This window comes from Cervus canadensis, chromosome 15, assembly GCF_019320065.1.
Source record: "Cervus canadensis isolate Bull #8, Minnesota chromosome 15, ASM1932006v1, whole genome shotgun sequence".
In the NCBI taxonomy this organism is placed as follows: Eukaryota; Metazoa; Chordata; class Mammalia; order Artiodactyla; family Cervidae; genus Cervus; species Cervus canadensis.
In genome coordinates, this window is record NC_057400.1 from 40,395,196 (window position 1) to 40,417,761 (window position 22,566).

General features: G+C 40.3%; 1 protein-coding gene across 5 annotated transcripts in view; it reads right to left on the reverse strand.

The window, feature by feature from the left end:
• ITGB6 (integrin subunit beta 6) overlaps positions 1-22,566 on the reverse strand; it is a 144,612-nt gene that overhangs the window by 49,749 nt on the left and 72,297 nt on the right. For 4 of the 5 annotated variants that reach the window (XM_043488317.1, XM_043488316.1, XM_043488320.1 and 1 more), the window contains 3 exons: positions 21,847-22,012; positions 20,035-20,196; positions 15,652-15,747 (listed from right to left, as the gene is read on the reverse strand). In XM_043488317.1, the coding sequence (XP_043344252.1) occupies positions 15,652-15,747; positions 20,035-20,196; positions 21,847-22,012 (424 nt within the window). The remainder of the gene's footprint in view (positions 1-15,651; positions 15,748-20,034; positions 20,197-21,846; positions 22,013-22,566) is intronic. The other variant, XM_043488318.1, reaches the window with a different exon arrangement.

Genomic DNA, 22,566 nt, shown 5'->3' on the forward strand with positions numbered 1-22,566 from the left:
ACTCTGCATATAATTTAAATAAGCAGAGTGACAATATACAGCCTTGAGGTACTCCTTTTCCTATTTGGAACCAACCTGTTATTCCATGTCAAGTTCTAACTGTTGCTTCCTGACCTGCATACAGATTTCTCAAGAGGCAGGTCAGGTGGTCTGGTATTCCTATCTCTTTCAGAATTTTCCACAGTTTATTGTGATCTACACAGTCAAAGGCTTTGGCATAGTCAATAAAGCAGAAATAGATGTTTTTCTGGAACTCTCTTGCTTTTTCAATGATCCAAAGGATGTTGGCAATTTGATCTCTGGTTCCTCTGCCTTTTCTAAATCCATCTTGAACATCTGGAAGTTCACAGTTCACATATCTCCAAACCTGGCTTGGAGAATTTTGAGCATTACTTTGCTACTGTGTGAGATAAGTGTAATTGTGCAGTAGTTTGAGCATTCTTTGGCATTGCCTTTCTTTGGGATTGGAATGAAAACTGACCTTTTTTTAGTCCTGTGGCCACTGCTGCATTTTCCAAATTTGCTGGCATATTGAGTGCAGCACTTTCACAGCATCATCTTTGAGGATTTGAAATAGCTCAACTGGAATTCCATCACCTCCATTAGCTTTGTTCGTGGTGATGATTCCTAAGGCCCACTTGACTTCACATTCCAGGATGTCTGGCTCTAGGTGAGTGATCACACCAATGTGATTATGTGGGTCATGAAGATCTTTTTTGCATAGTTCTTCTGTGTATTCTTGCCACCTCTTCTTAATGTCTTCTGCTTCTGTTAGGTCCATACCATTTCTCTCATTTATTGAGCCCATCCTTGCATGAAATGTTCCCTTGGTATCTCTAATTTTCTTGAAGAGATCTCTAGTCTTTCCCATTCTATTGTTTTCCTATATTTCTTTGCATTGTTCCGTGAGGAAGGCTTTCTTATCTCTCTTTGCTATTCTTTAGAACTCTGCATTCAAATGGGTATATTTTCCCTTTTCTCCTTTGCTTTTTGCTTCTCTTCTTTTCACAGCCATTTCCTTTGCTTTTTGCTTCTCTTCTTTTCACAGCTATTTGTAAGGCCTCCTCAGACAGCCATTTTGCTTTTTTGCATTTCTTTTTCTTGGGGATAATCTTGATCCCTGTCTCCTGTACAACATCACAAACCTCTGTTCATAGCTCATCAGACACTCTGTCTATCAGATCTAACCCCTTGAATCTATTTCTCACTTCCACTGTATAATCATAAGGGATTTGATTTAGATCATACCTAAATGTTCTAGTGGTTTTCCCTACTTTCTTCAATCTAAGTCTGAATTTGGCAATAAGGAGTTCATGATCTGAGCCACAGTCAGCTCCTGGTCTTGTTTTTGCTGACTGTATTGAGCTTCTCCACCTTTGGCTGCAAAGAATATAATCAATCTGATTTTGGTGTTGACTATCTGGTGATGTCCATGTACAGAGTCTTCTCTTGTGTTGTTGGAAGAGGGTGTTTGCTATGATCAATGCATTCTCTTGGCAAAACTCTATTAGCCTTTGCCCTGCTTCATTCCATACTCCAAAGCCAAATTTGACTGTTACTCCAGGTGTTTCTTGACTTCCTACTTTTGCATTCCAGTTCCCTATAATGAAAAGGACATCTTTTTTGGATGTTAGTTCTAAAACATCTTTAGGTCTTCATAGAACCATTCAACTTCAGCTTCTTCAACATTACTGGTTGGGGCATAGACTTGGCATACTGTGCAAAGAAGAATGGAACTGGAGGAATCAACCTGCCTGACTTCAGACTCTACTACAAAGCCACAGTCATCAAGACAGTGTGGTACTGGCACAAAGACAGAAATATAGACCAATGGAACAGAATAGAAAGCCCAGAGATAAATCCACGAACCTATGGACACCTTATCTTTGACAAAGGAGGCAAGGATATACAATGGAAAAAAGACAACCTCTTTAACAAGTGGTGCTGGGAAAACTGGTCAACCACTTGTAAAAGAATGAAACTAGAACACTTTCTAACACCATACACAAAAATAAACTCAAAATGGATTAAAGATCTAAATGTAAGACCAGAAACTATAAAACTCCTAGAGGAGAACATAGGCAAAACACTCTCCGACATAAACCACAGCAAGATCCTTTATGACCCACCTCCAGAATATTGGAAATAAAAGCAAAACTAAACAATGGGATCTATAAACTTAAAAAGCTTTGCACACAAAGGAAACTATAAGGAAGCGTGAAAAGACAGCCGTCAATTGAGAAAATTAATAGGGGGCCAAAATGGAAAGAAACAGACAAAGATTAATCTCAAAAATATATAAGCAACTCCTGCAGCTCAATTCCAGAAAAATAAATGCCCCAATCAAAAAATGGGCCAAAGAACTAAACAGACATTTCTCCAAAGAAGACATACAGATGGCTAACAAAAACATGAAAAGATGCTCCACATCACTCATTATCAGAGAAATGCAAACAAAACCACAATGAGGTACCATTACACGCCAGTCAGGATGGCTGCTATCCAAAAGTCTACAAGCAATAAATGCTGGAGAGGGTGTGGAGAAAAGGGAACCCTCTTACACTGTTGGTGGGAATGCAAACTAGTACAGCCGCTATGGAAAAGTGTGGAGATTTCTTAAAAAACTGGAAATAGAACTGCCATATGACCCAGCAATCCCACTTCTGGGCATACACACTGAGGAAACCAGATCTGAAAGAGACACGTGCACCCCAAAGTTCATCGCAGCACTGTTTATAATAGCCAGGACATGGAAGCAACCTAGATGCCCATCAGCAGACGAATGGATAAGGAAGCTGTGGTACACATACACCATGGAATATTACTCAGCCGTCAAAAAGAAATTCATTTGAACCAGTCCTAATGAGATGGATGAAACTGGAGCCCCTTATACAGAGTGAAGTAAGCCAGAAAGATAAAGAACATTACAGCATACTAACACATATATATGGAATTTAGAAAGATGGTAACGATAACCCTATATGCAAAACAGAAAAAGAGACACAGAAATACAGAACAGACTTTTGAACTCTGTGGGAGAAGGTGAGGGTGGGATGTTTCAAAAGAACAGCATGTATACTATCTATGGTGAAACAGATCACCAGCCCAGGGGGGATGCATGAGACAAGTGCTCGGGCCTGGTACACTGGGAAGACCCAGAGGAATCGAGTGGAGAGGGAGGTGGGAGGGGGGATCGGGATGGGGAATAAGTGTAAATCTATGGCTGATTCATATCAATGTATGACAAAACCCACTGAAATGTTGTGAAGTAATTAGCCTCCAACTAATAAAAAAATTTAAAAAAAAAAAAAAAAAAGTTTCCATCATAAGAAAAAAAACCTGGTCACTATGTATGGTGACAGGCATTAACTACACTTATTGTGGTGAACCCCATGGGCAGTGTATAGAAATACTGAATTATGTCACACATCTGAAACTAATATAATGTTATATGTCAGTTACATGCCAATTTTTTTTAAAGGAAACAAAAGAATGTAATATCTTAGGTCCCAGCCCAGATTTCCTAAACCAAATTCTGTATTTTAACAGACTCTTTGGGTGACTGGAGATACCAAGGGAGGCTTAAAAATATTGATGCTTGGGTCTCCTGAGATACTGATTTAATTGGATCATAGTGTGGCCCAGGCCTTGGGTTTTTGAGAAAGTTTTTAGGTGATTTTAATGAGAGCTAAAGTTTAAGAATGCCTGGTATAGAATGGCCTGTCCACGTCATCCTTGTTGTCTGGAGGAGGTTTCCAGGAAGAGCTTTGGCAATTTGGAAAATAAAGGTGCCATGATTTTAAAACTGTACACACCCAATCCATATGGGATCCTCAATCTATCATATACCTGTGACATCTGTTTTCTGCTCAACAACAAATGTGGTGTTTTCTAATACCTCCTACCCATGGAATAACACTATGCTTACTTTCCTTGACTTTCAAGACTGAGGAGTTTGGTTTTAGTCTGCCTTTCCCACTCCATCCCCTTCTACCCCAGCTCACATCAGGTTGTGAACTTGTATACACAACCCTTCAGGTTGCTGCTTTATTTGTAATCATTTCTTGAAAGGGATAGTCCCTGAAGATCCTATAGAAGTAACATCCCACACTCTCCTCTTCCATTATTCCCCAATGCTGTACATGATTCTCCGTTTTTCTTTTAGTAATTCTTCCAAAACTCTTAGTATGTGGCCCAGATATTGCATGGAACATACTAAAACATAAAAAATTATTTGTTGTTTATTTGAAATTCAAATTTGATTGGACAGACTGTATTTTTATGTGTGAAATCTGGCAACCTAGAGAAAAAGTATGCCAACTCCTGAATTAGTAAATAAAATGCATCCAAACTGTTCAAGCTCAATAAAATTTTCTGTTTTGAAAATTTTCTGTTTATATTTTGAAGATTCAAGTCTGTAAGAGCAACAAAATACTGAACTATGTTGTAACAAATAGTGGCCACTTTGTAGCATAGTTTGGGCTCTTTCAGGTAATTAGCCATAATGTTAAAAATATATAATACTATCAAAGTTTTCTTATGCCTGGGAGCTATCAGTTTAATTTGTCCCTTGTGCCTTAAAGTCCTCTATAATTGTGTAAAAGGCTGTGTCATAAGAGTATACATAGGTACGATTAAAATCGGCATGGTGATGAAAGCCAGGGTGAGCTTCCTTTCAGCATAACGATAGTTTGGGCCAGCCCCACAGACACAGGGGCTTCCCTGGTGGCTCAGCAGTACAGAATCCACCTGCAATGCAGGAGATGCAGAAGACGTGGGTTTGATCCCTGGGTCGGGAAAATCCCCTGGAGGAGGGCATGGATTCAATATTCTTGCCTGGAAAATTCCATGGACAGAGGAGCCTGGCGGTCTACAGTCCATAGAATCACAAAGAGTTGGACACATCTGAAGCAACTGAGCACGTGAGCACAGAGTGGCCACCTGCAGTTGTAGAAAAGGCTACAGGAGATAGACAGGTAACTGAGGCCCTGCATGCTGTGGGCCTTCCTAGAAATGGAAGTGTCATCACATGGCTTTGAGCACTTGGCAGTCTGGAGATGAGCCTCTGAAGAAACTGAGTTTATTCACAGATGTCCTCATCAATAGGGAGCTTTCAGGGATAAGAAAACAGGTACTAGAAATAATTTGCTGTTCCTATTAAAGATGTTGCATGAATGTTCAATGAAGTAACCAAGTATCATTTGAATTCAAAGTAGAAGAGGAGGGCAGAGGATGAGATGGTTAGATAGCATCACAGACTCAATGGACATGAGTTGAAGCATACTCTCTGGGAAATGATGAAGGACAGGAAAGCCTGGCATGCTGTAGTCCATGGGGTCACAAAGAATCACACATGACTTAGCAACTGAACAACAATAATAATTATTTGAATATGTAAAAACATAACCTGTAGGTAAACGTGTAGTAAACATGGATCTTCTGGAGCTGCTGGGGGTGGGGAGCAAGTGTGTTTTTATTTGAAAACATACACCTTTTAAATCTGGCAGTCACTGATTCAGAATCTTGTAGAATCACCTCAATTTCATCTAATGTTATTCTTATTAATAAAAGCAGTTGTTTGACATATAACTAAGTGCAACCTGATTTTTATGCCTTTATAATATATAAATGCATTTTTATGCCTTTATAATATATAAATGCATTCTAAAAATTTGAACATAATATATACAGTCTGATGCCAATTATGTTAAAGCATGTGAATGTATGTAAAGACAAAGGAGAGGACTTATTCTAAAATGTCAAGAATGGTTAGCTGTGTCCAAGTGGTGAGTTTATGGGTGATCTTTAGTTTCTTCATTGTGCTTTTCTCTATCCCATTCTTTAAAAAAAATAACATGTTAATTTTATCATCAAAAAAACAGTAATTTAATGTGTGTCTTTTTCTTTTTTCTGTTTCTTTCCCCCCTACACTCCCACATTGTTAGGTCTTCCCTGGTGGCTTAGATAGTAAAGAATCTGCCTGCAATGCAGGAGACCCAAGTTCCATCCTTGGGTTAGGAAGATCCCCTGGGGGAGGAAATGGCAACCCGCTCCAGTATTCTTGCGTGGAGAATCCCATGGACAGAGGAGCCTGGTGGGCTATAGTCCATGGGGTCCACAAAGAATCAGACACCACTGAGCAACTAACAGTTCTACTTCCCATATTGTTGGCAGAAGAGTAGCTGATAAACCACTCGGAAAACAACTTGGATACACCCAGGAGGGTTGAGGATGCCCCTCCCCTGTGACCCAGGGGCTTCACTTTCAGAGGTTCATCCTCAACAGAGAACATGCCTGCAAGGGTGTCTGTGGCTGCAACAACTGTAACACTGTAAAGCTGCAGGACTAGAAATGAGCTGAAGCCCTCAGTTGCAAATGAACATATTGCAGTAAATACACGTAGTGGAAAACGTGAAGCGGTGGAACAGAGTAAGCAAGAGCTTCTAGTGTCTCCATGGATAAGCCTCAAAAAGTAACATTGAGCATCACAATGTAAATGTCCTTAATGCCATAGAACTATATACTCAATCCATAAAAAGGTAAATTTTATGTTGTGTATATTTTACCATAATTTTAAAAAAACACATAAAACTGAATCAAAAAGCAACCTGTAGAAATAATATATACAGGATGAAATTTAACCTGTGAGCCCAAACTATGTAATTAGTTATGGGTAGACATATGTTTTTAATAGTACTCAGAATAAACACGGGAATGATCAACACTAAGTTTAGGATACTGGCGACTTCTACGGAAGGAAAGAGGGAGGTGGCGTCAGAGTTAGTAATTACACAGCAGACAACTGGGTCTGGAATGTTTTGTGTGTGTGCACTCAGTGGTCCAGTCTTGTCCAATTCTTTGCGACCCCGTGGACTATAGCCCACCACTATACCCCATGGACAGAGGATTTCCCAGGCAAGAATACTGGAGTGGGTTGCTGTTTCCTCCTTCAGGGGATCTTTCTGACCCAGGGATCGAACCTGCAGCTCCTGTGTCTCCTACATTGGCAAGCGGATTCTTTACCACTGTGTAACCTGGGAAGCCCCCTGGAATGTTTTATTTCTGTAAGATATCTGAAGCAAATAGAGTGGCAAAACGTCAAGACTGAAGAAGGCTGGCAAGTAGGTATGGTGGTGTTCACTGCTCTATTTTTCCATATACTTGAAGGGTATCATCATAACAGGCTATGTGTCTGCTTTTTCCCACCTGGCCAGGACCTTGATAGTGGTCAACTTAGGGACCAGGTGTTTTTGGTGGGGTGGCCAATGGCATAAAACTCTCTAGCTCTGGGATCCATTGGTATTGCTCAGAGCTTAAATAACACCCAAGGCAGAATCCAAATGTGTCTCTCTTTTCACATTTTCACATTGCTCTACTTGTCTAAGTTTACAGCAACAGTAAGTAAAATCCATTGTTCACTGGCCTTGAAGATCTCTGCCGTTTGCAGGAAATGCTCTGCTGTATCCTTATGCTCTGTGCTCTGACAGTTCAGCGACTTTGAAAGCTGTTTACTCTGAAACGGCTGCTCCTCTCCTGGCCTGGCAGCTAGGAATGGGTGTGCTCTTTCGCTGCGAAAACCCAGGTTCAGTTGTGACTTACCTCAGTGGTGGGGGCTGACTCAGATTCTCTGGGTTCAAATCCTGGCTCTCACATGCAACTTGCTTTTGGATTATTTTGGGTGCTACAGCAGTAAAAAGGGATTTCCCAGGTAGCTCAGCTGGTAAAGAATCCGCCTGCAATTCAGGAGACCCCAGTTTGATTCCTGGGTTGGGAAGTTCCCCTGAAGAAGGGATAGGCTACCCACTCTAGTATTCTGGGGTTTCGCTGGTGGCTCAGACAGTAAAGAATCTGCCCGCAATTTGGGAGACCTGGGTTTGATCCCTGGGTTGGGAAGATACCCTGGAGGGGGAATGGCAACCCACTTCAGTATTCTTGCCTGGAGAATCCCTATGGACAGAAGAGCCTGGTGGGCTACAGTCCATGGGGTTGCAAAGAGTCAGATGTGACTGAGTGACAAGGCACAGCACATAGAACATAGCAGTAAAAAGGAGATTAAATAATAAAGTGAGTTAAAATATTTAACCACAGCATTTGCCTACTAAGCCCTCAGCAAAACTTCTAATTTATTCTCATGGTCATAGTTACTGATCCTCTCTGACCCTCAGTTCCAATGGTACCCTTAGCATCAAAGGTAGTTTCTTGATTGTCAATCAATTTGCTGTCCCTCCTAACAAAAATGGTGACTAGAAAAGAGTTAAAAACATTGACTGATGTGAACCTCTGCCCCCTCAGAAAAACTCTCCCTTGGGGGTCTCTAAAATATTGGGTTCTTTAGGTAAATCATTGGCTTATGAGTTTGTTAATGCTCTATGGGGCTTTTTGAGGCAGGCATTGTGTCTTCTTCTTTCTAGTCACCAACCCTGGCCTGGCTCCTGGATGTTTGATGAATGAATGAATGACTGTGGTCAATAGCATGTTGGTTCTCTTAATGTTAGACATTCTGGGTATTGTGTACTTTTGATATATCTAGATCTTGTATTAATGAAATATCATATTTCTACATGGATGGGCCTATCATTTTTTATGTGTGTTTTTTTCTGGATTATGAGTCTTTTAGTTATTCAGAAGAAAATTATTCTATGTATTCTAGGGGGTAACTACTGATGATTTTTCATGTTTCTGTCTTATTAATTAATCTGGAAAATACTTCTATTCAATTTACCCTGATAATCCAAGGACATGAGTTTTTATTTCCAAATATTCCCTCTCCGAGGGGGTGTTAATTAATGAGGAAAGTGTGGGTAACTGGCTCTCCTTTGTCTTTATTCCCTGGTACCTTCAAACAAGGGCTAGTGGTGCTAGTGATGAAGAACCCAACTGCCAATGCAGGAGACCTGGGTTAGATCTCTGGGTCAGGAAGATCCCCTGGAGAAGGGCATGGTAACCCACTCCAGTAATCTTGCCTGGAGAATCCCATGGACAGAGGAGCCAGGAAGGCTATAGTCCACAGGGTCATAAGGAGTCAGACACAACTGAAGCGACTGAGCGTGCACGCACACACCGTTAAACAAAGAGAAATCAAGATCCTTTTCTATTACCCTTGAATTTAGAGCAATTTATCAACTCATAATCCAGAAAGTTACCTTTTTAATTCCTAGATGATTATATTTTTACTAAAAAGCATAAACTTGGAATACCCCACCACAGGATGGGGTTTATAGATAAAGAACAATGTTTTAGGCCATTCACTGAAATTAGCCATGTTACAACTAGCTATATTTTATCTGAGTGTAAATCATTGGAATTTGTGGTGATCCCCCACCTCCAGGTGCAGAGTCATTGTCTGCCAAAGCTGGAGGTCATCTGGTCCAGTCTTTTTATTTAATTAAAAACTGAGGCTAGTGATAAAGGGATTTTCATTGGAGCAAATTTGTGTTGATCCTTTTCAGCAGAGGATATTATAAAACCAAATAATAACAGAACAGGCTAACAATGGCAAAGGGTCCAATTTTTGTTTTATCTCCCTCCCTAATTTCTCTGCCTCCTTTCAACTCCCTTACTGTGGTGAAACACTCAAAAGATGAGAAAAAAGAAGAAAGAAAGAGTGAAATTAAAACTGGGTTTTTGGTTCCTGAAAAACTGAAGCTTGTATATGTTTCAAAAGCCACACTTCTGAAATATCAGGCTCATAGCATACTGCAGCACATTTCATGTTTGTTTTTAGATTAATGACTATCAAGTGGTTAATCATTCAGGGGGTTTCCTTTCACAGACTAGTAAGAAAGCTGGGGGGATGAGGGTGGGGCTTCCCAGGTGGTACTAATGATAAAGAATCCATCCATCAATACAAGATATATAAGAGACTCGAGTTCAATTCTTGGGTCAGGAAGAACCCCTGGAGAAGAAAATGGCAACCCACTCCACTGTTCTTGGCTGGAGAATCTCATTGACAGAAGAGCCTGGTGGGCTACAGTCCATAGAATCACAGAGTCAGACACGACTGAAGTGACTTAGCACACACACAAGAAGGCTCTGGAGCTTATTCTACAAGGTGGCCCCAAGACTGACAGCAGAGTGTTCCCTCCCCTCTCTGGTACCATCTGGGTCCCAAGTGGAAGGACGGAGAAACAATAGCCAGAGATGCAGATGACCATAGTGATGGGTCAGGTACCCCTACCTACTCTTGTACATGGATTCCCTTGACCTTGACAGACATTTATCACACAAACCTCCATATCCCTATTTAGAAATTTTGACCCTATTTGAGATAAGATGAAGTGCTTGCATTGCAGTTTTTTTTAGAAAAGAAATTCATTCAACAAATATTTACTGAGAATCTACTTTGTATTGAGAATTGGCCTAAACAGAAAGATGAGTAAGATCCACTCTGCTCTTTACAGAGTTAATTATAGAAGGCTTTTTTACCTGCAGAGAGAAGGGCCTTTTGGTGGTAAAACAACCTTGTTTGGGTCCCTGTCCTCATGCTTTAGACACATCATGTGTGCTTAGCCATTCAGTCGTGTCCAGCTCTTTTTGACCCCACGGATTGTAGCCTGCCAGGCTCCTCTGTCCATGGGATTCTCCAAGCAAGAATACTGGAGTGGGTTGCCATTTCCTTCTCCAGGGAACATTCCTGACCCAGGGATCGAACCCACATCTCCTGCATTGCAGGTGGATTGCTTACTGCTGAGCCATTGGGAAGGCCCTTTAAACACATCACTCTGTCCTAATAACCACAAGGACATCAATTAGTGGCCTCAGATATTAGTGAGTAAACTGGAAGTGTCTTTTACCAATACATCTTGTTTACTTTCTAAGTGCTTTTTCAACATTACATCATAAATACCAGGTCATATAGTTATATATAATAACAATTAGCACCAAAAAACTCATCTTCTCCAGCCAGAGATAGATGTTTTGAAAGATAATGGGACGTGTTAAAGTCTTGCAAATAATTCCATGTAATTAATAACAGGATTTGACAATGTAGTCAAAAATGCTAATTTAATTGCTTTTCTCTCAATATCTCATTAGGAAGGAAAGACTAGTCAAATTAGGTAGTTGGAGTTTAGTAGCCTGATGCTAAATTGATGTAAATTAACTAAATATTTGAAAACAACAGAGAAAATTTAAAAAAAAAAATTTTTAAAGCTTGAGTAATTGAATCCTGATTCAAAATGGTATTTAGCAGTAGAATGTAATATACTACCTACTGCTCAGTATATTATCTATCATTATCTTTTGAACCCTGTAATTGGACAAACAGGAAACTATTCATAATAATAAGTTTGTTCAAAATCATCTGTTTTGCTGGAGTCTGGGTGCACACTGCAGTCATACTGATCTGAAGACAGAACTGCTTACTTTAGCCTTCCCACTGTTTGTTCATCACTGTTCCCACAAACTACAGCAGAACTCCACACCTGGGGAGTCCAAAGCGTCTTACGTAAACCATCGAAAAGTAGTCATTTTCCCCCCTGCAGCCCGTGAATAGGCAACACAAATCTTTATTTTCTGCAAGACGGGTGCCACTGAACCTGACCCAGCCCCTTCCTGGGGTGTATGTGCACAGAGCTATACTGAACCCAGAACACGGGCAAACAGATTGCCTCCTGGACTTTTCATTAGATCCAACCACTTAGCTGTTTTATTTATCCTATCTCTGGTTTTATTTTTCCGTGATTCTTTGGTAGTTATGTTGCCTCTATCACAGCTATCCAAACATCAGGTCACGAAGGGCTCCTGCCCACATAGGGCTCCTTCTAAGAGATTTAAATGGAAAGGCAACCCAAGTCATTCTTGGTCTATTTTCAGTATTCATTATCAATAAAACAAAAGATCAGCATTTTCATGCTGTGTGAAGCCTTCAGGGAAGTGCAGTGTTGCAGTCATTATCTTTAGATCAGGCTGCAGCCTACTACCTGAAGAGGAAATGATGAGTCCATCAAAATAAAAATAAAATAATGAAAGGGTTAGAGTCACAGAATGGGCTGCTGACTGTCCCCTGCATGGCTCCCTGAAAATGTCCCTCTGAATTTAGTGGAGCCTAGATGGTAAAAACCACAGATCACAATGGAACATAAATTCACCTCATAATGAGGTTAGTAGGCAGGCGAAATAAACGTCCTGCTGTTACATTGGAGGCAGGCTCTAATCTGGTGTTTTCCTTGGAAATGATCATTTCCTTTGCAACAGGGACCATTCACCATTGCAACAAAAAGAATAAAATACTTAGGAGTATATCTACCTAAAGAAACAAAAGACCTATACATAGAAAACTATAAAACACTGATGAAAGAAATCAAAGAGGACACAAACAGATGGAGAAACATACCGTGTTCATGGATTGGAAGAATCAATATTGTCAAAATGGCTATTCTACCCAAAGCAGTCTATAGATTCAATGCAATCCCTATCAAGCTACCAACGGTATTTTTCACAGAACTAGACCAAAGAATTTCACAATTTGTATGGAAATACAAAAAACCTCGAATAGCCAAAATAATCTTGAGAAAGAAGAATGGAACTGGAGGAATCAACCTGCCTGACTTCAGACTCTACTACAAAGCCACAGTCATCAAGACAGTATGGTACTGGCACAAAGACAGAAATATAGATCAATGGAACAGAATAGAAAGCCCAGAGATAAATCCACGAACCTATGGACACCTTATCTTTGACAAAGGAGGCAAGGATATACAATGGAAAAAAGACAACCTCTTTAACAAGTGGTGCTGGGAAAGCTGGTCAACCACTTGTAAAAGAATGAAACTAGAACACTTTCTAACACCATACACAAAAATAAACTCAAAATGGATTAAAGATCTAAATGTAAGACCAGAAACTATAAAACTCCTAGAGGAGAACATAGGCAAAACACTCTCCGACATAAACCACAGCAAGATCCTCTATGACCCACCTCCCAGAATATTGGAAATAAAAGCAAAACTAAACAAATGGGACCTAATGAAACTTAAAAGCTTTTGCACAACAAAGGAAACTATAAGTAAGGTGAAAAGACAGCCCTCAGATTGGGAGAAAATAATAGCAAATGAAGAAACAGACAAAGGATTAATCTCAAAAATATACAAGCAACTCCTGCAGCTCAATTCCAGAAAAATAAATGACCCAATCAAAAAATGGGCCAAAGAACTAAACAGACATTTCTCCAAAGAAGACATACAGATGGCTAACAAACACATGAAAAGATGCTCAACATCACTCATTATTAGAGAAATGCAAATCAAAACCACAATGAGGTACCATTACACGCCAGTCAGGATGGCTGCTATCCAAAAGTCTACAAGCAATAAATGCTGGAGAGGCTGTGGAGAAAAGGGAACCCTCTTACACTGTTGGTGGGAATGCAAACTAGTACAGCCGCTATGGAGAACAGTGTGGAGATTTCTTAAAAAACTGGAAATAGAACTGCCATATGACCCAGCAATCCCACTTCTGGGCATACACACTGAGGAAACCAGATCTGAAAGAGACACGTGCACCCCAATGTTCATCGCAGCACTGTTTATAATAGCCAGGACATGGAAGCAACCTAGATGCCCATCAGCAGATGAATGGATAAGGAAGCTGTGGTACATATACACCATGGAATATTACTCAGCCATTAAAAAGAATTCATTTGAACCAGTCCTAATGAGATGGATGAAGCTGGAGCCCATTATACAGAGTGAAGTAAGCCAGAAAGATAAAGAACATTACAGCATACTAACACATATATATGGAATTTAGAAAGATGGTAACGATAACCCTATATGCAAAACAGAAAAAGAGACACAGAAATACAGAACAGACTTTTGAACTCTGTGGGAGAAGGTGAGGGTGGGATATTTCAAAAGAACAGCATGTATACTATCTATGGTGAAACAGATCACCAGCCCAGGTGGGATGCATGAGACAAGTGCTTGGGCCTGGTGCACTGGGAAGACCCAGAGGAATCGGGTGGAGAGGGAGGTGGGAGGGGGGGTCGGGATGGGGAATACGTGTAAATCCATGGCTGATTCATATCAATGTATGACAAAACCCACTGGAAAAAAAAATAATAATAATAAAAAATAAATAAATAAATAAATAAATCCAACAGATTCTGTTTTGCCACTGGTATTTTTCATCTTGCTGTGTCTTTTTAATGGCAATCTTGAGGAGGCATTTAAATGAGTTGTGAGTCTTAAAGACTATTACCAAAGTAAGTTGTGGGGGTCTGTGCTCATGATTATCAATCGTGTTTCCCAGATCCCCCTTTTAAGAACATAGTGCAACTCCCGCTCCTCTTTCTAAACAGAAGCTCAACTTTGGAAAAGGTGTGGTGAGCCCCAGAGTCCTCTCACTCTAGCTTTAGGAATCAAAGGTAGAATAGACTCACTATTGTATTTGGAGTTTAAAAAAAAAACAACAAAAAAAAACTTTTACCGCAACTCTACTACTTAAAACCACTGGAAACAAGTATCACATACTAAAAAGCCTTAAGAAAATGCACAGATCAGGTGAACCCACATAGTCTTTGAGTAGAACAAAGCCCTCGAGTATGTAGCTTGATTGCAAGGGACTTCCTTGGTTTTCAGCAGAAGGCAATCTCACCTGGTGTACAATGCCCTCCTCTCATTAAAAATGCAAGATAGGATCTCCCCGTGGATCCTTTCTGCAGAACCTGGTGGAAGTTGGCTCCATTGTCCTTAGCAGTGAGTGGCATTTAATCAAAGCCTCTGTGAAACAATCTCAGCATTTCCTGAGCTCTGTGAAGGCATCAAGCGAGTTAAGAGGTCCTTTCAAAGGAATGGGAGACCAGACTTTGAATTTAGGAGTATTTGAAGCTTCTGCATAGAAGGTTAAAGCAATGTAATGGACACCTATTTTCTCTACTTTTTCTAGGACTCAGGCTAAAGACGTTCCTACTTCTCTGTGAAACTACGCATTAGGAATAAATCATTTGCTAGTACCCCAATGCATGGCATTTTGGCATAATGTATTTCTAAGGCTGGAAAGAGACCACAGAAAACATTTGCATTTTGTAGTATGCGTTTTACTGTGGATGCGGTGGTTTATGAACATTTTTTTCACCTAGTGAAGCAATTCCTTTTCTGCCATTGATGTTTCCATTCAAAAACTTGAACTGCAAATTCAGATACTTTGAAGGAGAACTTATTTGGGGGCCCAGTTCAACAAGCTTTTTCCTTCAACTTTTCATGTCTCAGAAGTTTAAATTATCTCTCTCCACTTGTATATTTTCTATACATTGAATTTGCAAATGTCAGAGAGTTTAAGTCAATTCTCCTCCCATTCTCATAATTTCCTCTGCTTTCTGTTAACTCTTTCCTCATCAGATGAAAAGTTGAAGGAAAGATAGATTGATTTTCCGTTAGATAGGTGATCCTATTTAACTATGCTAATGGGTACTGTCTTCCAACTTTTCATTTGCATAACTCTTCCTCTTCATATCATATCTGTCCCCCACTCCTTGCTGTACCTCTGTGTTTATAATTTAAATTGCAAACAGTATCTGAATCCACTTTGCCAGTGTCCAGTATATCTGGTATGTGTTAATAATTATCTAATGGTCTCCCGTGTATTAAACTCAGTTAAAGTTTCATGTCAAATAATCTCCCTGAAGGAATTTCCCAAATTATGTTTGCTTACCTCATACAAGTGAACTTGTTCTTGGGTTACAGCAAAGATCAGTAACACGTTATTTTGCACCAGTTTGTCAATGAGTTGTCCAATTGTTGGATATTCCTAAAATTTAACACATAGATTTTAGGTATCTTCTTAACAAAACTATATAAAATAAAGGAATATTTCTTTCAGAAATATCTTACTGAGTTTGGCATTTCAGTTCTCACAGGCATTATTGTATCTATCATGCCAAGTAAACAAATACACAATTAGCATTGTTTTCTTAATTGGTTTAGTAATTGTTTCCCAGATCTTGTAAGTCCATTTAATTCCTCAGAGTCAGTGCCTGCCAATGTGGAGTATAACGCTCTGTCACTTCCAAGGAGATCACTAAATTTATTTAAAGACTTACAGTATGTCATCTTTTCAAGGGTAGAAATGCATGTCTTCTTCTAAGTGCCACTTGCCAGAAGGCTCATATTGTTGGGGAGGTTAGAACTGGGGGAGGAGCTGTTAGACTATGATGAATGCGACCCAGGTGACCCTTGCAGCTCTGGCTGGAATTGGATGGGGCGGGGTGAGGGTTGAGCAGGAGCGAGCCTGCTGAGGAAGGACACACCGCAGTTCCTAAATCCCTCTGACTTGAGATGTTCCTGTGCAGTTCTCTGGTTTGCTCCTACTGCCTTTTTGATGTCATGAACTGGTTTTATGGGATGTTGCAATTTTTACAGGGCAATTGAAAGCACGTTGTACTCAGGTTTTTTCTATTTCATTGAGGCGTTCATTCCTGACTGATATGAGCATTTTAAAAAATAAAGTCATTAATTATCATATTGGCAGATGACCTTTACTTTCCAAGACTAGAAAACACGAAGCCCATTTGCCTGGCCTGACTGCAAAGGTGGATAATATACAAAAGGGAAATTCACATTAGGGAGTGGTCTGCAAACAAGTCAGCTAAGACAAGTTAACCATGTCGGTTATGACTGCAGACAGCTCAAGTACAGGAACACTGACAAGTAGGCCTTCTTGTACGTGAACGTGCTCCCTGCATATATTCTCAGCACTTTAGGAATATTTTTCTAATATGTTCTTCATTCAAGTTGAGAGGAAAGTATAATTTTGTCTAAGATACTCAGGTCAATTACTTAACTGCAGATCTGGCTGTGTAATGCATGCTTTCTATCCCATTTGGATTTTTTTAATTACAGGATATCAGTAGAATCCAGATAGTATAAAGCTTCCTGAGTCTGACATTCTCAGCCTCCTCTGAGTTTCAATTGCCCAAACATTAGGTATCCTTCACCCTTAAGCCTGAATTCCTCTGGTGCTGGTTTCTCCTTCTCTCCATGTGTTTTTCGACCATCCAACCACTGTGCCTGTCTAGCCAGGATGGCACCATGTAGCCCTCCATAGGCAGGTGAATATGACTTTCTATTTGGTCCAGATATGCTGGTTTAACTCCCACAAATACATTGTAAGTTCCTCAAGGCCTGGGATCATGTCCTGTTATTTTGCGGCCCCAGGAGGCTGGCCCAGCATTGAGTGCATAGGAGGTGCTCAAAGGCCCTGGGGACTATGTTACAGGCAAGGAACTAGCCCACGACTCTGTGCATTGTAGCAGCTTGCTCAGCAAGAATGATTCGAACAGGTATTAGAGGAGAAGGTCATATCAGGTAACAGGCACTATTTTCTTCTGTTTTCCTGTGTTTTCTGAGATGTCTATTATGGGGCATTTGAATATTTGCAAGAAAAAAATAACAAGAAAAGTATACATATCTCAGTTTCTTACCCTTCATTGACCAAAATACAAAAATGTGGCTACCCTCACTGACCTTATAATATGGAAGGACAACCTACATGATTAAAACATATGTAAATTTGATGAACGCTACTGATCAAAAGTTGGGCTTCCCTGGTGACTCAGATGGTAAAGAAACTGCCTCAAATGTGGGAGACCTGGGTTCAATCCCTGGGTTGGGAAGATCCCCTGGAGGGAGGGCATGGCAACCCACTCCAGTATTCTTGCCTGGAGAATCCCATGGATAGAGGAGCCTGGTGGACTACAGTCCATGCTGTCGCAAAGAGTTGGACATGACCAAGAGACTAAGCACATTGATCAAAAGTTAGGTAGAAACATCCATGTTGAAGTTTAGAGATTTAGGTCAAGAAATGGTAGCAGGTAATTTACAAACCATTCAGTTCAATTCAGTTCAGTCACTCAGTCATGTCCGACTCTTTGCGACCCCATGAACTCTTTGCGACCCCATGAACTGCAGCACTCCAGGCCTCCCTGTCCATCACCAACTCCCGGAATTTACACAGACTCATGTCCATTGAGTCAGTGATGACATCCAACCATCTCATCCTCTGTCATCCCCTTCTCCTCCTGCCCTCAATCTTTCCTAGCATCAGGATCTTTTCAAATGAGTCAGCTCTTCGTATCATGTGGCCAAAGTATTGGAGTTTCAGCCTCATCATCAGTCCTTCCAATGAACACCCAGGACTGATCTCCTTTAGGATGGACTGGTTGGATCTCCTTGCAGTCCAAGGGACTCTCAAGAGTCTTCTCCAACACCACAGTTCAAAAGCAGCAATTCTTTGGCGCTCAGCTTTATAGTTCAACTCTCACATCCATACATGACCACTGGAAAAACCATAGCCTTGATTAGACAGACCTTTGTTGGCAAAGTAATGTCTCTGCTTTTTAATATGCTGTCTGCTGGTGCTGCTGCTGCTATGTCACTTTAGTCGTGTCTGACTCTGTGGGACCCCATAGACAGCAGCCCACCAGGCTCCCCGTCCCTGGGATTCTCCAGGCAAGAATACTGGAATGGGTTGCCATTTCCTTCTCCAATGCATGAAAGTGAAAAGTGAAAGTGAAGTTGCTCAGTCGTGTCTGACTCTTAGTGACCCCATGGACTGCAGCCCACCAGGCTCCTCCGTCCATGGGATTTTCCAGGCAAGAGTACTGGAGTGGGGTGTCGTTGCCTTCTCCGAATATGCTGTCTAGGTTGGTCATAACTTTCCTTCCAAGGAGTAAGCGTCTTTTCATGGCTGCAATCACCATCTGCAGTGATTTTTGGAGCCCCCCAAAATAAAGTCAGCCACTGTTTCCACTGTTTCCCATCTACTTGCCATGAAGTGATGGGAGTGGATACCATGATCTTAGTTTTCTGAATGTTGAGCTTTAGGCCAAATGAACCATTAGATTTTTAAAAACTAATTGCCGATACTATAGTAAGCATTTCTATACATTATCTCACTTAAATTTTTTTAGAGAATGGTTTTTCCAACCTGATATTAAAATTCTGCATTCTCTTTCCTTTTTCTTTCTCTGTCCTACATACACCTCTGTAGCATTGTCATTTTAAGAAGTCACTTAAATTCTCTGTACCATATTTTCCCAAGTATTAAATGGGGATAATATGACCTTTTCCAGGTTACTACTCAATAATTCAATTGTATTTTAGCATGTTCCAAGCACTGTGCTGTCAGGAAATAGGGATAATAAACCAGTTCTGGCACTGAGGATGCATGTTAAAGGCAGACAGATATCAGCAAACACATTTCCATCTAGTGATGGTCAAGAAGCCCTCTATGTACAAGAGCTTGGGAGAGATGATTGCTTTGGGACACAGTGGATGTCAAACAAGGACCTCCCCCTTCCCCAGAGAAGTCATGATGGAGCTTGGTTTTAAAAGATCAGTAAGAGTTTCTCAGCAGCCTCGGGGGAAAGGGCATTTCAGACAGAGGGAATAACATATGCAGCAGCATGGCAGCCTCACGGTCTGTTCAAGCGAAGCAGTTAGACACACAGGGTTCTGGTGAGGATCAAATCAGATCATATACATCAAAAGAGCTCTGAAATTTTTACCTTGTTTTACAAAAGTCAAGTTTTTTTTTTCTTTGAATGTCACCAGCATTTTTTAAGTGATAAAAATAAGTCAAATGTAATAAGCACCGGTCGAGCAGCACCTGATTAGTGGTTTCCCAAGGAGCCCCAGGGACCATGAAAACATGGAATTATTGAGGGAACATGACTCTGGGACCATCACTCCTAGGGTTAGCCTGAGCCTTCCTTTCTAGGGCTGTGGTTCAAACAGAATGAACTGACTATATTGCATTTTGCTGCCCTCTGGCTCTTTGAAAAATTGGGGAGGTTCTGGGATCATTTGTGTTATAGCAAATCTGAACTTATCACATATCCCCACTGCCCCCCTGCGCTCCTATGGGAACCTCCAAGGGCGAGGAGAATTGAGAAAGGCCAATCTGTTAACCTCAAATCAGAAAAGGCGCACTACTTCTACTAAGTGTGGGTCACTCTGCTGTGTGGTACAGCGACTGTTGCTTCATTTGCCTACTTGTAGCCCTGAAAACAGTGTATGTAGAGTATAGGTTACACACCAAGACTGTTGACATGGAGTATTCATTCTTGCTGTCCAAGTGACAGAGCCCATCGTTAGGAATGACAATGCCCGCCAGTTTGCTATCCATTCCAAAATGAGAGTCAGCATCACTCACAAAGACCAGGAGATGGAGGGAATCATTCCGCCAGCCAATTTTTTCCTACAATGATAAAGAAGCATTTGGCTTGTATGGAAGAGAGACAGGCATTTATTGAGAGTGAATCACTTATGCTTGGACACATTCAGATTATCAAAAAAATATATTGCTAGTCAGTCTATTTTAGACTTTTTCATCTATTGTGAGTTGGTAATATTAATGTATTAAAAATTAAATTATGAGACATTTGTTTTATCCTGGATTACATTTTCAGATGATTTATGCTTCAGAAAAAATAGTTTCACTACAATCAGTATCCAGTTGATCTTGACTTTTACATAGTTAATTATTTTTACTGTCCAGCTTTTAATTTACCAGAAAAATGAGAGAAGGGAGTGAGGGAGGTTGTAGATTATCCCAAATCCAAGCTAAAGCAAAACTAGTTAAGAATGCAATACAGAATGGACTTGAAGTAAGCCTATTTTATTAAGATTTCACCCTACCTGTAGGCATATTTCTAGGAAAAAGAAATATTTCTCTTTTTGAGTGAAAAAGGCATATTTCTCTTTTTACTGTTACCATCCAAAAATTATCAACATAATACAAGGATAAGAATTGCTTATCAAAGTGTGACTGCAGAGTGCTGCTAACTGCTAATTAAGATGGTCTGTTGTCTGTTTCTTCATACAGCTCTCCCCTTTAATTAAGATTTGTCCAAGAACTAGTCAGCTTCTCTGATCGCTCAGCAGTAAAGAATAAGCCTGCAATGCAGGAGATGCAGGTTCGATTCCTGGGTCAGGAAGATCCCCTGGAGAAGGAAGTGGCAACCCACTCCAGTATTCTTGCCTGGAGAATCTCATGGACAGAGGAGCCTGGTGGGCTACAGTCCATGGGGGTCACAAGAGTCAGACATGACTTAGTGACTAAACCTCCCCACCACCATCACACCAGAAACTAGTAGGACAAAGTTCATTGTAGTTATCCCCTTGTACCTTATTTTTTTCCTTCCTTCCCTAATTCCTTGGCCCTCCCATGTTCTAGGACCCTCAGTCCTATCATTTCCTGATATTTTCCATGAAAGTCATCTGAAAACAGGAGAATTGTTCCCATGGATATATGTCTGATTGTCAAGGAGGAGAGGTATTCAAGAGAGACACTGTGGCTTTTGATGTTTATTTTGTTGGTTCAAAACAATAGCTACCTCATTGTATGTATAATTTTATTCTGAATCAGAGCATTTTTACTTTTTTCATTAATTGCTACATTTGACTTTTTTTTTTCACCATGGTTAGCTCAAAAACTAATGAATACAACCTACATCTTTGTTATTTTTGGCTGCACCACACAGCATGTGGGATCTTAGTTCCATAATCAGGGATCAAACACACACCCCCTGCAGTGGGAACACAGAGTCTTAACTACTGGAATGCCAGGGAAATTCCTGATCTCGATCTTTGAGAATTATTTATATATGACTCCTTTTAACCAATTTTTCCCAACAGTATTACAATTTTATTAGATGATTTGAACATGAGGCATAAAAATTGTCCTCATTTCAACAAGATGGAAAAAATGGTGTGTTTTAAGAAAAGTATCTGTTGTAGAAATATGGTCACTAAAGGAAAGATAAAGTTAGCTAAGCTTTTCAAAGATTTGTTCACCAGAGATGAAATCTGGGTTAACAGAATGAAACACTACTCAACCTCAGCATACCTTACAGACAGCAGCTTGCATAATTGCATCAAATCCACCTTCTGGAGTGTCAATATTAGCAGAAATTTTCTGATTCTTCACAATTTCATTGAATCTTTCAGTATCATTTGTCAATGGCAAAATGTGCTTGAATCCAAATGTAGGCAAGCAAAAGTATGGAATACTACTGCAAAAGGAAGATGTAAAATATTCTTGATGAAATATGATAAAACACACAATGAATGGGTTTAATAGCCTAACAGCATTTCCTTCCATGAAGATGCATTTCCTAAAGTGCCTGACTCTATGACTTGGCTCTGAGTCTCACTGTTAAGGTTGTTTTATCATCTCCTACCCACCCCTTCCAAATGGGTCACACTAGCTAACACGAAGAGCTTGCTGTGTGTCTTGCATTGGTTCACAGAAAACAGATAATCTGGTGATCAGATGCTCCGTGTATGTAGTCACTACCTTCTATTGTCTCTCAACCAAAGCCCACCATTAAGTTTGCATGATGACAACAATTCTTTTGTATTCTGATAGCTTAAATTGTCATCAAGGATGTCATCCTGTAGCAAGACTAAGAGAGGAATCTGTCTTCTTCCTCTGCTCAGTCCTGCCTGCCCAGGGCCTGAAAATCAGACTAAGTCTTTTGATTCTAGAGCCCAACTTTATTGTGATAGAACAGACCATGTGGGCCAACCTGGGATAAAACCACTACTAAAGACAGTTTACATTTGG